Raw genomic sequence first — 12385 nt, forward strand, 5'->3', positions numbered from 1 at the left:
TCTATCTATCTATCTATCTATCTATCTATCTATCTATCTATCTATCTATCTATCTGTCTATCAATATCTGTCTTATCTGTCTGTCTGTCTGTCTATCTATCTATCTATCTGTCTGTCTGTCTATCTGTCTATCTGTCTGTCTGTCTGTCTGTCAGGTTTCCACAAAAATATTAAGCAACACAACTGCACCAAATCACCATATTAGACGAATTTCTGAAGGATCATGTGACACTGAAGACTGGTGTAATGATGCTGAAAATTCAGCTTTGTCATAACAGGAATAAATTACACACACATATATATATATAGTGCATAAGAGACTTCTTTCAAAAACTAAACAAAAATCATGCAGACCCAAACTTTTGAATGGTGGTGTGTAGATAACAGTATTTTTTTAAATGAATTTGATCATAGTAGGCTCAGGAGGGATGTACTTAATTGTAATGCAGTTGTAACGGTCTTTAAAATAGGCTTCAGTTTCTATATGCAAAAAAATATTCATCTTTTGATTTTGGGGAGAAATACGACCTGGACAGTTTCACCCATGCTTTGGAAATTTTATCTGTTTAAAGTGTTTAATTCTCTTCAAATTGGAATTTTACACGCCTTGTTGAATAAAACACACCTACTCAATGTTACACTGTTAAATCAGATCCCTTTGATTTGTTTATATATCCAGATGTCTAGCATTAGCTCTTTCAGATGGTGCATATAGTCACTATTGCAACAGCATTACAGTGTTAGCGAGTGCAGAACAAATTGATGTGCATATGCTGCTGTGGGCTAAAATGGTTACATGTTCACGTTTAGATGTCAGTGCCGATGTTGTAGGTTCAAACCTATGCAGGAGTTTTCAGATGACTTGGCCTATTTTACAATGTAGTGACATGTGGCATGGCTCCAGTGTTCTTTAGAATGTAAACAAAAGAGCGACAGTGTAGTTGGTACATTCATGCCACCATCGCATCTGTTCAGTAGTTTTATATCTTTTGCTGATTAAATGCCACACACTGTGTTAAAATACACGCTGATTAAACTCTTCCAGTAATGCATGCAAACAGATTATTGGTGATTCAGGTACACAGTAAGCCATGTACATTACAGGCTCTATGACTGTAATTAAAATGACTTTCTTCTTTTTTCTGTGAAAATGACAAATCTGACTAATGATGTTACATTTTGAAATGGACCAAATGGCTAAAGTGCAGGAAGTTCATGTCTCTATTTCTGTCATATATATGTTGTTTTTGTAATGTTCATGTCAACAAAATTAAATAGTTCTCCAGTTCTTTGGTAGAGTACTAACATACAGTATGTACATGTGTATTGTGTTGTTCTCATTTAGTCTTTTTTGATAACTGACACATTTTGCTTTCCTATTGCACTTTAAAGTAATACTCCATAATTACAACAGATGATTAAAACTTTAGGCCTGTGTAGGGCAAGATGTGACACTTTTTACTGTCTATAAAAAAGAAGAAACAGAAGTAGAACTGATACACTACATTATGTTTTAGAAAACCTCCTAGCAGCTGTATTTCTATCAACCATAGAAACATGACTGATGTTTTTCTGAAAAAACATTGGTCCAGTGAAACAACTTGTCCTATGCCACCCTCTGGTGGTCTTCAGTCATTTTTGACTGAATTTTTAATTATTTATTTTTACTTCATATGATTGGCACCAAACTTGGTGACTTTTGGTGGAACTTGCTATATGAACACCAAAAAGAAAGAAAAAATAATGCAGATGATTAGAAAAGTCTAAAATGAATGCGATATACAAAAACAAACAAAAGTACAAAGCATTTTTTGTGGTATACAATCTACAAATCATCCATCCATGACTAAGTAGTCTTTTAACCTAATAAAATTGCATAATAATGTCTGAAAATACTATATATAGGGCTACACGGGCTTCTAGTGATTAGCATATATGATTTTTTTCCCCACCGGGTGGCACCAATCTGCCTTCCATGCTTTGGATTTTAATTACCTTTGCTTTATTTTCATCTTAAACACTGTATTAATTAAAAAATAATATAGAATATTTTTGAAATATTTGAAACAAATGTTAAACTTATTGTTTTAGGTCAGTTTATAATTTGTAATAAATACTGCACTATTCCATTAAAATTAAGAATTATCAGTTTTTATTTCACGGTGACTTTAATTACAGTAGACTAAAGTAAAATAATGGCTCTTCACTGATTAATGCAGAGCCATTAAAATTCCCTACAGGCAGGTCATTTTACAATAAATATACAATTTTATACACGAATAAATCACATGTAGAGTAGGATGTGTGTCATCTTCCAGTCCACTGGAGGGCAGTAACAGGAAACAAACAACCAACATTTTCTGCATCCGCTCAGGACGACACTGTCATCTAACGAATCACGATCATATTACTGCAGTAATAACGTCTCTATTCACGTTATTTTGCGGGTTTCCTCTGAGGAATCCGCTGCGCGAGGATCGTTTTCAAAAGGTATTTACCCCCTGAATAATGTGACTGTTGTTATTTGACATTTTACAGTTAATTTCTTTTACTTTTTACCAAAAAGGCCGAAAGAGAGGGTGACTAGCGAGCTTATTTTATGTAGAAAACCAAGTGAAGAATAATTGGATACAGATATGCTCGCATTTCTAATAACACAGTGTTGGTAGTGTTGCCGTAGTAATCTGATTGTATGTTGTATCATGCACGTGGCTGTACAAACAACAATAACAAATCGCCCACCTGGTGACAGAAACGGGGGAGTCTTGTTGAAAACAGCCGTGTGTGTTTTGGTCCATTCTAACTTGGTGTTTAGCTGGTCATGAAAGATGGCAGTTGTAACACCGTTTTCTTTCTTTACGCTTCTTCAGGGTGGTCATTTTAACCAGAGTCATACATCGCATCAAGGTGTCCTCAAGGCGACGGGACGATGTCTGAAGCCCTTTTCCTCACATTCCAGTCTCAGCTCTCCGTTGTCATGGAGACCGTCCTCAAATCAGCCATGTTTGAAATAACCAGGCTGGTGGAAGACAGCTTCCTCGAGGAAGTGGGTCATCGTAAACAGGAGGTGGAAGTCTTGAAACGAAGGCTGCAGCTGTCTGAGAGTAAACTGAGAGAGAAGGAGAGGGAATGGGAACGGGGGAGGAAGACTCGGTGCTCAGACTGTGGCCGAAAGGGAGACTCCAGCAGCAGAGATGAGAGCCAACATGTAGAGACAGTCCGGGGTGAGTTATAACCAGTGTAGTTATTGTTCATTAAAACTATTATTATAGAAGTCCATACTGCTTATCAGCTGTAGGGTCACAGGAGCCTAATTGAAATAAGATGTTTTATATAAAATATAATAATATGACTAAAACACACATTCAGTTAAAAATAGATTAAAGTGAAATGGAAATGTTTGAAAACAAAAAAACAATAAAAATGACAAAAGCACGTAACTAAATTATTAAAACTTTGAAAACGGAAAATATAAAAATAAAAGCTAAAATATTAGCTAAAATTAATAATAAATACTATAATAGTTTATAAATAATAATGAGATAACACTGGTTACAACACATCTAAAACTCGAGCATATGGCTCTGTAAAAATGATTTTTCAAAGTTGTAAAAATGATTTTTCAAAGTTGTAAAAAAAAAAAATTGTTGGAGTATGTGTAACAAGAAAATACTATTTCAGTTTTTCTATTTCAAATTTAATTCAATGTTACTAGCCGTTTCTTTGTAATAGTTTGTGAAAATAAATAAATACACGCGCACACACACACACACACACATATATATATATATATATATATATATATATATATATATATATATATATTATCAAATTTGAACTTGTATTTATATAATTTATATATAGAATAACCATTTTACTGGTTTCGATATATAATTATTAATATTCATATGTGTACATTAGGGGTGTATGGTCGGTATGTACCTCGGTATTGAAGTCACGGTTCGTTACGGGTTCGGTACAGCAGAAAGGAGAAAACTAAACAAAAAAAATGCTTTTTTTTCTTATTTTTTATTAAACTGGTTTATTGAAAACGTTGTGTTTCTCTCTTTAAATAAATTCAATTTGATAATTTAATTAACATTTTCTTAAGGATAAAAAAATCTATCTATCAGCTGATGCTGTAAACTATATACAGGGAGCCCTTTCTTGCACATTACTATAATATACTATAATATTAAAGGTTACAATTAACAACTGAGCCTAAACTATTAAATTCAGTTGCCATTTATTTTTAGATAAAATAATCAACACTCAAAAAACAAACAAAAAAATAAATAAATTGCACAAAAGGCAGGTTTTGCATTAACTTCTAAATCTAATTATAAAGTTATTTTTCAATTATTTTTCTGCGGTTGAAACAATGGTTGTGTAAACATATCTATGCATAGATCGTCTGCTGTTCGGGACGATTCATGTATCGTTCCACCCCTAGTGTACATATAAATATTTAAAGGGTTAGTTCACCCAAAAATTTAATTTCAGTCATTATTTACTCACCCTCATGTCGTTCCACACTCGTAAGACCTTCGTTCATCTTCGTTCAACACAAATTAAGATATTTTTGATGAAATCCAAGGGTATCTGAACCACATGTAGGCAGCAACGCCATTGCACCTTTTGACATCCAGAAAGGTAGTTGAAAGCATGGTTAAAATAGTCAATGTGACTATAGTCAGTCAACCTTTATATTATGAAGTGACAAGAATACTTTTTGTGTGCAAAAACAAAACAAAAATAATGACTTTATTCAACAATTTGAACCGTTGTCATACGTAGTGAACTCAGTGCAGGCTTCCTTGTTTATGTCCGAATGCCGACTCATTATTGGCCGGATCCTGTGTCTGCATCACATGCATGCGTCTTGCTACTCACGTGTTCATCTTTGGCCAATATTGAGTTGGTGTTCGATAATAGATAAGGTGATTTTTAACACTTTAAACACTGTATTTCACACCACAGGCTGTTTTAAGAGAGTGTTTTAGTCCTGAGTTACAAAATACTTTCTTTAACTGCAGAACGACAGTTTTGTCTTGCAAATCAATATAGTATTCTTTAAATGATTGTTGTCCTCCATTAATGTATTTCAGTGTATGGATTGCAGTAATCATACTGTTAAAAACATCAGACAATATATATACGTTCTTCGTATGTTCAGATACTTTTTGTGCTGTTCCTTAATTTTGTATCCATTCTTCTGGTGCAGGAGCAAACACCCTTTGTTTAGGCCTAAGCCTGAGAGATCAATCTACCAATCAGCCTAAACTGACTGAAGAAATGTGGAGTACAAGACAACGCCTGGAGTCTAACAAACAAACAACAACAACAACAACAACCTCACACTCTAAAGAGAAGAACGATGTACACAGGCATAGTGCAAAAGAGATCATCACACCGAACTCCAATGCACCAATTCCTCAGGATTTTCTGCAGAGGCTTCTGGGAAATTCAGCAATCCAGAGCGAGTCCACTAGTGACTTCAAACCCAAAGTGAATGATTTAGACCAATCCGAAAAGGACTTTACTCTTGATAAGGAAATGGACTCGAACCACTCAAGACTGATACAAAGTCCTTCGGCTCAGGATGTGCACGAGGTTTTGCCATCATCTTCACCAAACGATAGAGTAAAATCAGAGACAGAGCTGGATCTTCTACCTGTCAAGGAAGAGGAAGAGATGGTTCCAGTGTGGGATAGCGTCAACAGAGATGACGGTTGCCATGCAGAAATGGCTGATCCGAGTCAGGGAGAGCTCACAGGATCTTGTGATCAGGAGGAGATACAGGTAGAAAGCTTTCCAGGTCTAAACTCTCTCGACATGCCAGACGCCACCTCATATTTCACACCTTATTCAGTGAACACATTGGCACATCAAGGTATTAGGGCACAATATAGTCATTTATGCACAACAGAGCTGATGCTATCTAGCGTACCAGAGAGGTCACATTCATTTGTCAAACCAGAAAACGAACAAAGTTATCCTGGTTCAGAAAGTGCTGTCCGCTATTCTCACAATGATGTTTGTCCAGGCGAGAAAACAGTCAGCCATGAGCAATACCCAAAGCGTTTCTCTCAGGATAAACACGGGACGCCTGAACAAATCCATGCGGGAAGGTCCCACCAGTGCACCCAATGTGGGAAAACGTTTGTGAGAGCATGTGACCTCAAGGCTCATTCGCAGATCCACAAGGGCAAGAAACCTCTGAGCTGTTCGCAGTGTGATCAGACGTTTGCGTACAACTTTGAGCTCAAGGTTCACCAGCGAAACCACTCAGGAGAGCGACCTCACGTCTGTCCGCACTGCGGCAAGGCCTTCGCTCGGATGAGCAATTTCAGGCAGCATCAGAACATCCACACGCGGGAGAAACTCTTCAGCTGCACTCAATGCGGGATGCGATTCAATCGAGCCACCAACCTGCGGGTTCATATCAGACGACACAGCCACGCGGGGAAGTCTTGCAATTGCCCTTATTGTGGAAAGTGCTATCTGAATCCCAGGCAAATGAAGACTCATTTATTGAAAGCCCATGGAAGAGGAGGGAAATAAATGTATCCAATTTTCACTCTTTTTTTGATCAATTCATGTTTACATACTATAAATGGTCTGCACTGTTAGAACTCAAGAAGACGCCAAAGGACCCGCTCTCCCATTTTTGTCACCTTAAAGACAACTAAACAACTGAACAGGACCTGGACAAATTATGCATGAAATCATTTTAAACAATACCTTTGCATTACAGAAAGACAAGGAAACTTAGGTTTCCTTATAGTCCTAATACATGCATATAGAAATTGAAATGACAGATTTACTTCTTAAGGAATTGTGCTGTTGTGCGATTAATGTGTAATAGCTGGTATAGATTATGTATTTGATGTTTTTATGTATTCCCTCCGACAATGGTAAAGATGCAATATGCAGCGTATACTCTTTCCTGAGAATGTTTGTGGAAGTTTTTAACTTTAGAATTTATAATTTCACTAAAAAGATACCCTGGCCTTTACTTAAATTGTAACAACATGTCCCTGTTGTTTGAACTTTCATGGCATTTTGTTGGAAAAAATAAATGAACCATCAGATGTAGCGACTGGTAGCACCTCTATCCCACCTCAGTCAAGCAAGTCAGTTAGCCCAAACATGCTCCATTTCCTCTACTTCAGTCTTCCATTCAGACTTCAAGTCTTCTTTTCAGTGTGTTTTATTTTTTATTTATTTATTTGCTGTGGATTGATGAACACTGATGTTGGACAATGCAAGATCTCCATTTCCACACGAGTTCTGTGATCTCCTGCAGCATTGTGTCTTGATGCCTGCCTCTCCTGGAGTGATTGTAATCGGACAACCATTAACCCCTACATACAGGTCATTATCTGATGGATTTGTGTACTTTTTTCCAACAAAAGCATTAAAGTATTCTAGTAAGACTAAATTAATCAGAATATTTGACATTTGTTATTTGATTGATTATTTTTATTGTTCCTTGGACTGTGTAAACTAATGCAAGACAGGACTCCATATGAAATAGAATTTCAACATTGTGTTGCAGACTGCACTTCATGTCTATTATGATAATAAACATGCACACGACAATAGTATACATAAACTGAGAATTAACTATGTATTAATACAAAGCAGTCTTAACCACAAAAACATGGTTTTTGATCTTTTATTTATGAGCAGAGTATTATAGACAGAAATGCTTCTAAATGCATTCAAACTGATGTGAAATTAACAATGCAAAACTTTGGTTTACTGATTATTTGTTGTGTGTGTTTTAGATTGGCCGAAGTTTTGCAGATCACTCTTCCATGGAACAAGGAAATTCACACCCCATAAACAAGCAGAGAACATTCAGTGTAAGAAAATATACAGAATGAATTTGAATTCATTTTAAATGATCATAAATTGACCAGTTTTATTTGTTTCTTGTGTCTTCAACAGGTTGTGGCCAGGGAGATCCTGACTCAGTTTCAGGTGTGGCAGAGGGCTTGCTATAGCAGGAACATTGAGTGGGGCCCGATTACAGCGAAGGTTCAGTTCCTCTTCATTTGTTCAATTTCGATTCATGCAATGTATGCAGAAAAGGGCTTGTTTTCAGAGAGGGATTTTACATGGATTTGTTCTTCACACTTGAACAGATCATATCTGCACTGCCGCAGTTGTATGGACGGGAGGCAGAGGTGATCGTAAGATGTACTAAGATGCTACACAACCGCAGAGATTACCTTCGAAGGAGAGCAAAGGTTAGACAAAGTTCATAGGCTCAAATTTAATCTTCATAAGCTTATTGCTTGTATGATGGTGAATATACATACAATTGTTTAAAGGCAATTTTCCATAGGGCTACATGATTTGAACTGCTATTATATTGCTTATATTGCTTATCATGGGTAAAAGCAATTATTTAACATTTATTAACTCAAAAAAGACCAATCAATCCTACAAATTTTTGTACAAATTGACATTGTACATTTAACATAACATTTTAGATTATTAAATGAATAATTATTTAAAACAAATATGTATGCATACAATATTTTAAGCTGTTTGTTTATGCTTGTCTGCATTGACAGTGGAAAATATATTTTAAGCGACTGAACAGATATATATAACAAATTTTTGCCACATCTTGTACAATGTTAAAAGTGAAGGCTATAAAAACACTATGGATTTATATTGAATTGAGTAAATATATTATGTCCAAAAAACATTTCTATAATATAAACTTATAAGACAGAAAACAAGTTCCACGGAAACGAGCACATTCACTCCTCTGATCTTAGTAACACTTAACTGTCACAGATATTTCTTTTAAATCTAAGAGGGTTTTAATTTAACCATCACAGTTTCAGTGAAATATACTGAATGTATTTTTAATTTTTTTTTTTTTTACTGAAGCATAAAAACACCCTTATGTTTGCAGATATTTATTAAACATGCTGAGTTCACATACTTGTTTCTCAGAAAGACAATGCTACAGCCAATTATTCTACTTTGAAATGTGCGTTCCGTGTCGGAATGTCTGTTTTTGTTTTGGTCTGTGTGATCCCGCCCACTGCCAATTTACCCAATAGTGTTTCGACACCACCGGTTGCCAATTGACGGAAAACACAGCGTATTGCAGCCATGGAAGTCAGCAAACTATCTGGGTCAGAGATCACAGATTCTACCCTAACTAAAAATTCTTGGCATCCATCTAAAAAGCTCATTAAGGCATTTATAGAGCCTTATTGTCAGTTGCCTTGCATTGTCGATTGTCTCGTTTCTGTTGCGTGTCCTCAATCTGGCAACCTGCGTGAGCGTCTAGTCTGAGGAGGAAGGGGCGGGCGAACTGCAGTACCCATTTCAAACACTAGCTGTCAATAAATATTGTGAATATTATTATCACTGCCTGACTGTTAGAGAGGGTTTTCTCTGCAGACTGTAGCACAATGACGTAGTTCATCTAGTGAATTTGGTTGACATAGTGAATGCAAATGCGCCATAGAGGATTTCAATGATGCACTGGATGTCTTTATTACGCATTATTTGTCACTATACTCCATGACAAGGATGGACTCAACACCAAGAAGTGAGACAGTAAGTGAATGAGCATAATTTATGTTGTCATTATATTGTCAGTATATTTTGATGACACTTGCATTTTACATTAGCCCTTTTGAGACCAACTTCATACTGACAAAGTCAAGTGTCAAACTCAAGCTGTAATTGTGATTGTAACTAATTGTTAGCAAATTAAAACAAATGTTAATATTCAGAATGTTTTGTTGAATGAAGTTAACCATCATTTAATTGTAATTATCAATTTCTAGATGCATATTACTGTCCTTAAAAAAGGAGAAGGTCCCTGCATCTCTAAGTGCACTCAGTGTTGTGACAAGTATCACTGCCCATTTTGTGAGACCTGGGTCTACAAGCCAAGAGAGTTAGGGAGCGTTGTTAACCACGTCAAGAACCATCTGAAGTTGGCTGTACAGCTTCATGGTGTGTATGGTGCTTTCACAACCATTAAAATGATTTTGTCGAGGCATATTAATTCACACTTGTTTTACTTTTTTCAGATTTCAGTATTGTCAAGTGTAACTTAAAATGCAGGCAAAATGCACATTTTCATTGCTGCTACTGCTCTGCCACCGTTGTGCGGAAAGTACAATTACATATTCATCTCTCAAAATGCATCCAGAAGATAACCGCTGAGGAGGAATTTGAAGAAGACTACTCACTTGATGGAAGTCCTAAACATGAGTAGTTTTTTTTTTTTTCTTTTTTTCAGTTATTTCGTCACTAGTTCTTAGATTGTTTCACAAGTTCTTGGTTCCCTGTTTGTTAGAAGTTATTCAGAATTGTAGTATTTGATGGATGAAACCTTATGGAAATAAAATTTTTCAATTCAATTCACATTTATTTTCTATAGCGCTTTTCACAATACATATCGTGTCAAAGCAGCTTTACAGAAAATGCATGTCTACATTACAATTTATAGTGATCTGTTATCAGAGGTGACTGTGTATAAGTTATGTATTTCAGAAATGTACATTTATGTACATCATGCAGTTAGCTGACATTGTATTAGTTTTATACAATGTATTTAAAGCAGAAACAATGAGCTCAGTCAAGTAAAGAATACATGAAATAAACATTTATTAAAAATGCGTCTGCTTCTTCTTTCGTAACTGTGCAGTGTACTGTAAGGTTCATTCATTTTTGAAATAGTTATATCCATGGATTTATTCAATAACCTGACCCACAATTTTTCCTGTCCATTTAAGTAATACAAGTAAAACACGACATGTCTTGAAGAGGACAGTCTGTGGAGATAAAATACTAAACATTACACATTAAACATTTTAAATAAACACCAAACACATGAAAGTTCTGACAAACTTTCAGTACTCAAAAACATTGGGTTGAATTTAAAATAGCTTGACTTGTAGTTTGACAGATTGCTTATGTAACAACTTTATAAAATATATTTAAGTATGTTTGCGCATGCATATTAAAAGCATTACCAAAATCCTTGATGTAGTGGATTATATCCACTAGTATGTCATCATGCTACAGTCTGCAGCAAGAAGAGTTGAGTTTGGGTTCAGTAAGATGTTAGCAGTTTACACAAAAATATTAAGCAGCAAAATGCTTTCAACATTGATAACAAGAATTAATGTTTCTTGAGCACCAAATCAGCATATTAGAATGATTTCTGAAGGATCATGTAATACTGAAGACTTGTGTAATGGCTGCTGAAAATTCAGATTTGTCATCAAAGGAATACATGACATTTTATTAAAATAAAAGTTATTTTAAATTGTAATGATATTTCACAGTATTACTGGTTTTTACTGCAAAATGCAGCCTTGGTGAGCATAAAAGGCTTTCAATAAAAAAATCTTAGCACCCCAAACTTTTGAACATTAGTCTACATTCAATAAAGCTATTTGTTCTCCCTCAGGTCTTTTATTTCATTTGTCATTTAAATACTCAAATGGTGCTCAATTACACTATCACCATGCCAAACATTAATGGAAAGTCAGCAGGGCCCGATTAAGTCACTGGGTCTTTTAACACCACTGTGAAATACTTGGGTAAAGTTGGTTTTATATTCGCACATTCGGACATCAGTATTCAATAGCCTTTTTAATCACACTACATTGGACATTCAGTGGACATTCACAAGTAAATATGCCATTAAAACAATACTGGCCTATTTTGATCGAGGTTTGATGTAGGTTGACAATCGTTGGTTGTCAATATCATGTCGCTGCTTAAAATTCACAAACATTAATTTATTGCATTTATTGGAAAGCCTGAATTTATCATTAGTCCGAATGTGCGAATATAAAACCAACTTTACCGAAGTCTGTGAAATGCGGCCTAATTTGCTCTTATTCTTGCATTTGTAAATTAAGTATACGACTGAAAAACTGCTAGAGTTAAACTAGACTTCACACATTACTGTAAAGTCTATAGACTGCAGACAGTGTATTTTCTGTTTTATCATCACAGCTGTTTGTGGTGTAGTACAAAGCCATATCTCAGTTTATTGTGAAGCTTCACAATTCCCAGTTGCAAATGCTAAATTTTAGAATATAATGATGTGAAACAGTATGTTCTTTTTTCTTTTTTCCCTGTGCTGCAGGAAACTGCTGTGGAGAGAAATCTTTTACCTATGGGTCAGAGATATCTTGTACAACTTCAAAGAGGTGATGTTCAAAATGTAAAATTTTGAATAAAATATAGTTATGTGTGACATTGTGCTCTGTTATTTTTGTGTGCAGTTTGATGTGTTTTCTTTAACAAAGGGATACTGTCAGATTATAGTAACATTCATGGAAACTCTTGTATGTGAAAGGATTGAAAAACAATGATTGAG

General features: G+C 35.4%; 1 protein-coding gene across 6 annotated transcripts in view; it reads left to right on the forward strand.

Annotated features, from left to right (window-relative positions):
* Positions 1 to 12262, forward strand: part of si:ch73-109d9.1 (uncharacterized) — a 13403-nt gene extending 1141 nt beyond the window's left edge. The window contains exons 1-8 of one of the 6 annotated variants that reach the window (XM_067402655.1): positions 2351 to 2490; positions 2871 to 3224; positions 5225 to 5802; positions 7794 to 7871; positions 7957 to 8046; positions 8154 to 8258; positions 9828 to 9999; positions 10077 to 12141. In XM_067402655.1, the coding sequence (XP_067258756.1) occupies positions 2930 to 3224; positions 5225 to 5802; positions 7794 to 7871; positions 7957 to 8046; positions 8154 to 8258; positions 9828 to 9999; positions 10077 to 10264 (1506 nt within the window). In that variant the 5' untranslated portion in view covers positions 2351 to 2490; positions 2871 to 2929 and the 3' untranslated portion in view covers positions 10265 to 12141. The other 5 variants (XR_010896586.1, XM_067402656.1, XM_067402657.1 and 2 more) reach the window with 5 other exon arrangements.
* Positions 12263 to 12385: the final 123 nt, after the last annotated feature.

The sequence above is a fragment of the Chanodichthys erythropterus genome, chromosome 12 (genome assembly GCF_024489055.1).
Source record: "Chanodichthys erythropterus isolate Z2021 chromosome 12, ASM2448905v1, whole genome shotgun sequence".
NCBI classification, from domain to species: domain Eukaryota; kingdom Metazoa; phylum Chordata; class Actinopteri; order Cypriniformes; family Xenocyprididae; genus Chanodichthys; species Chanodichthys erythropterus.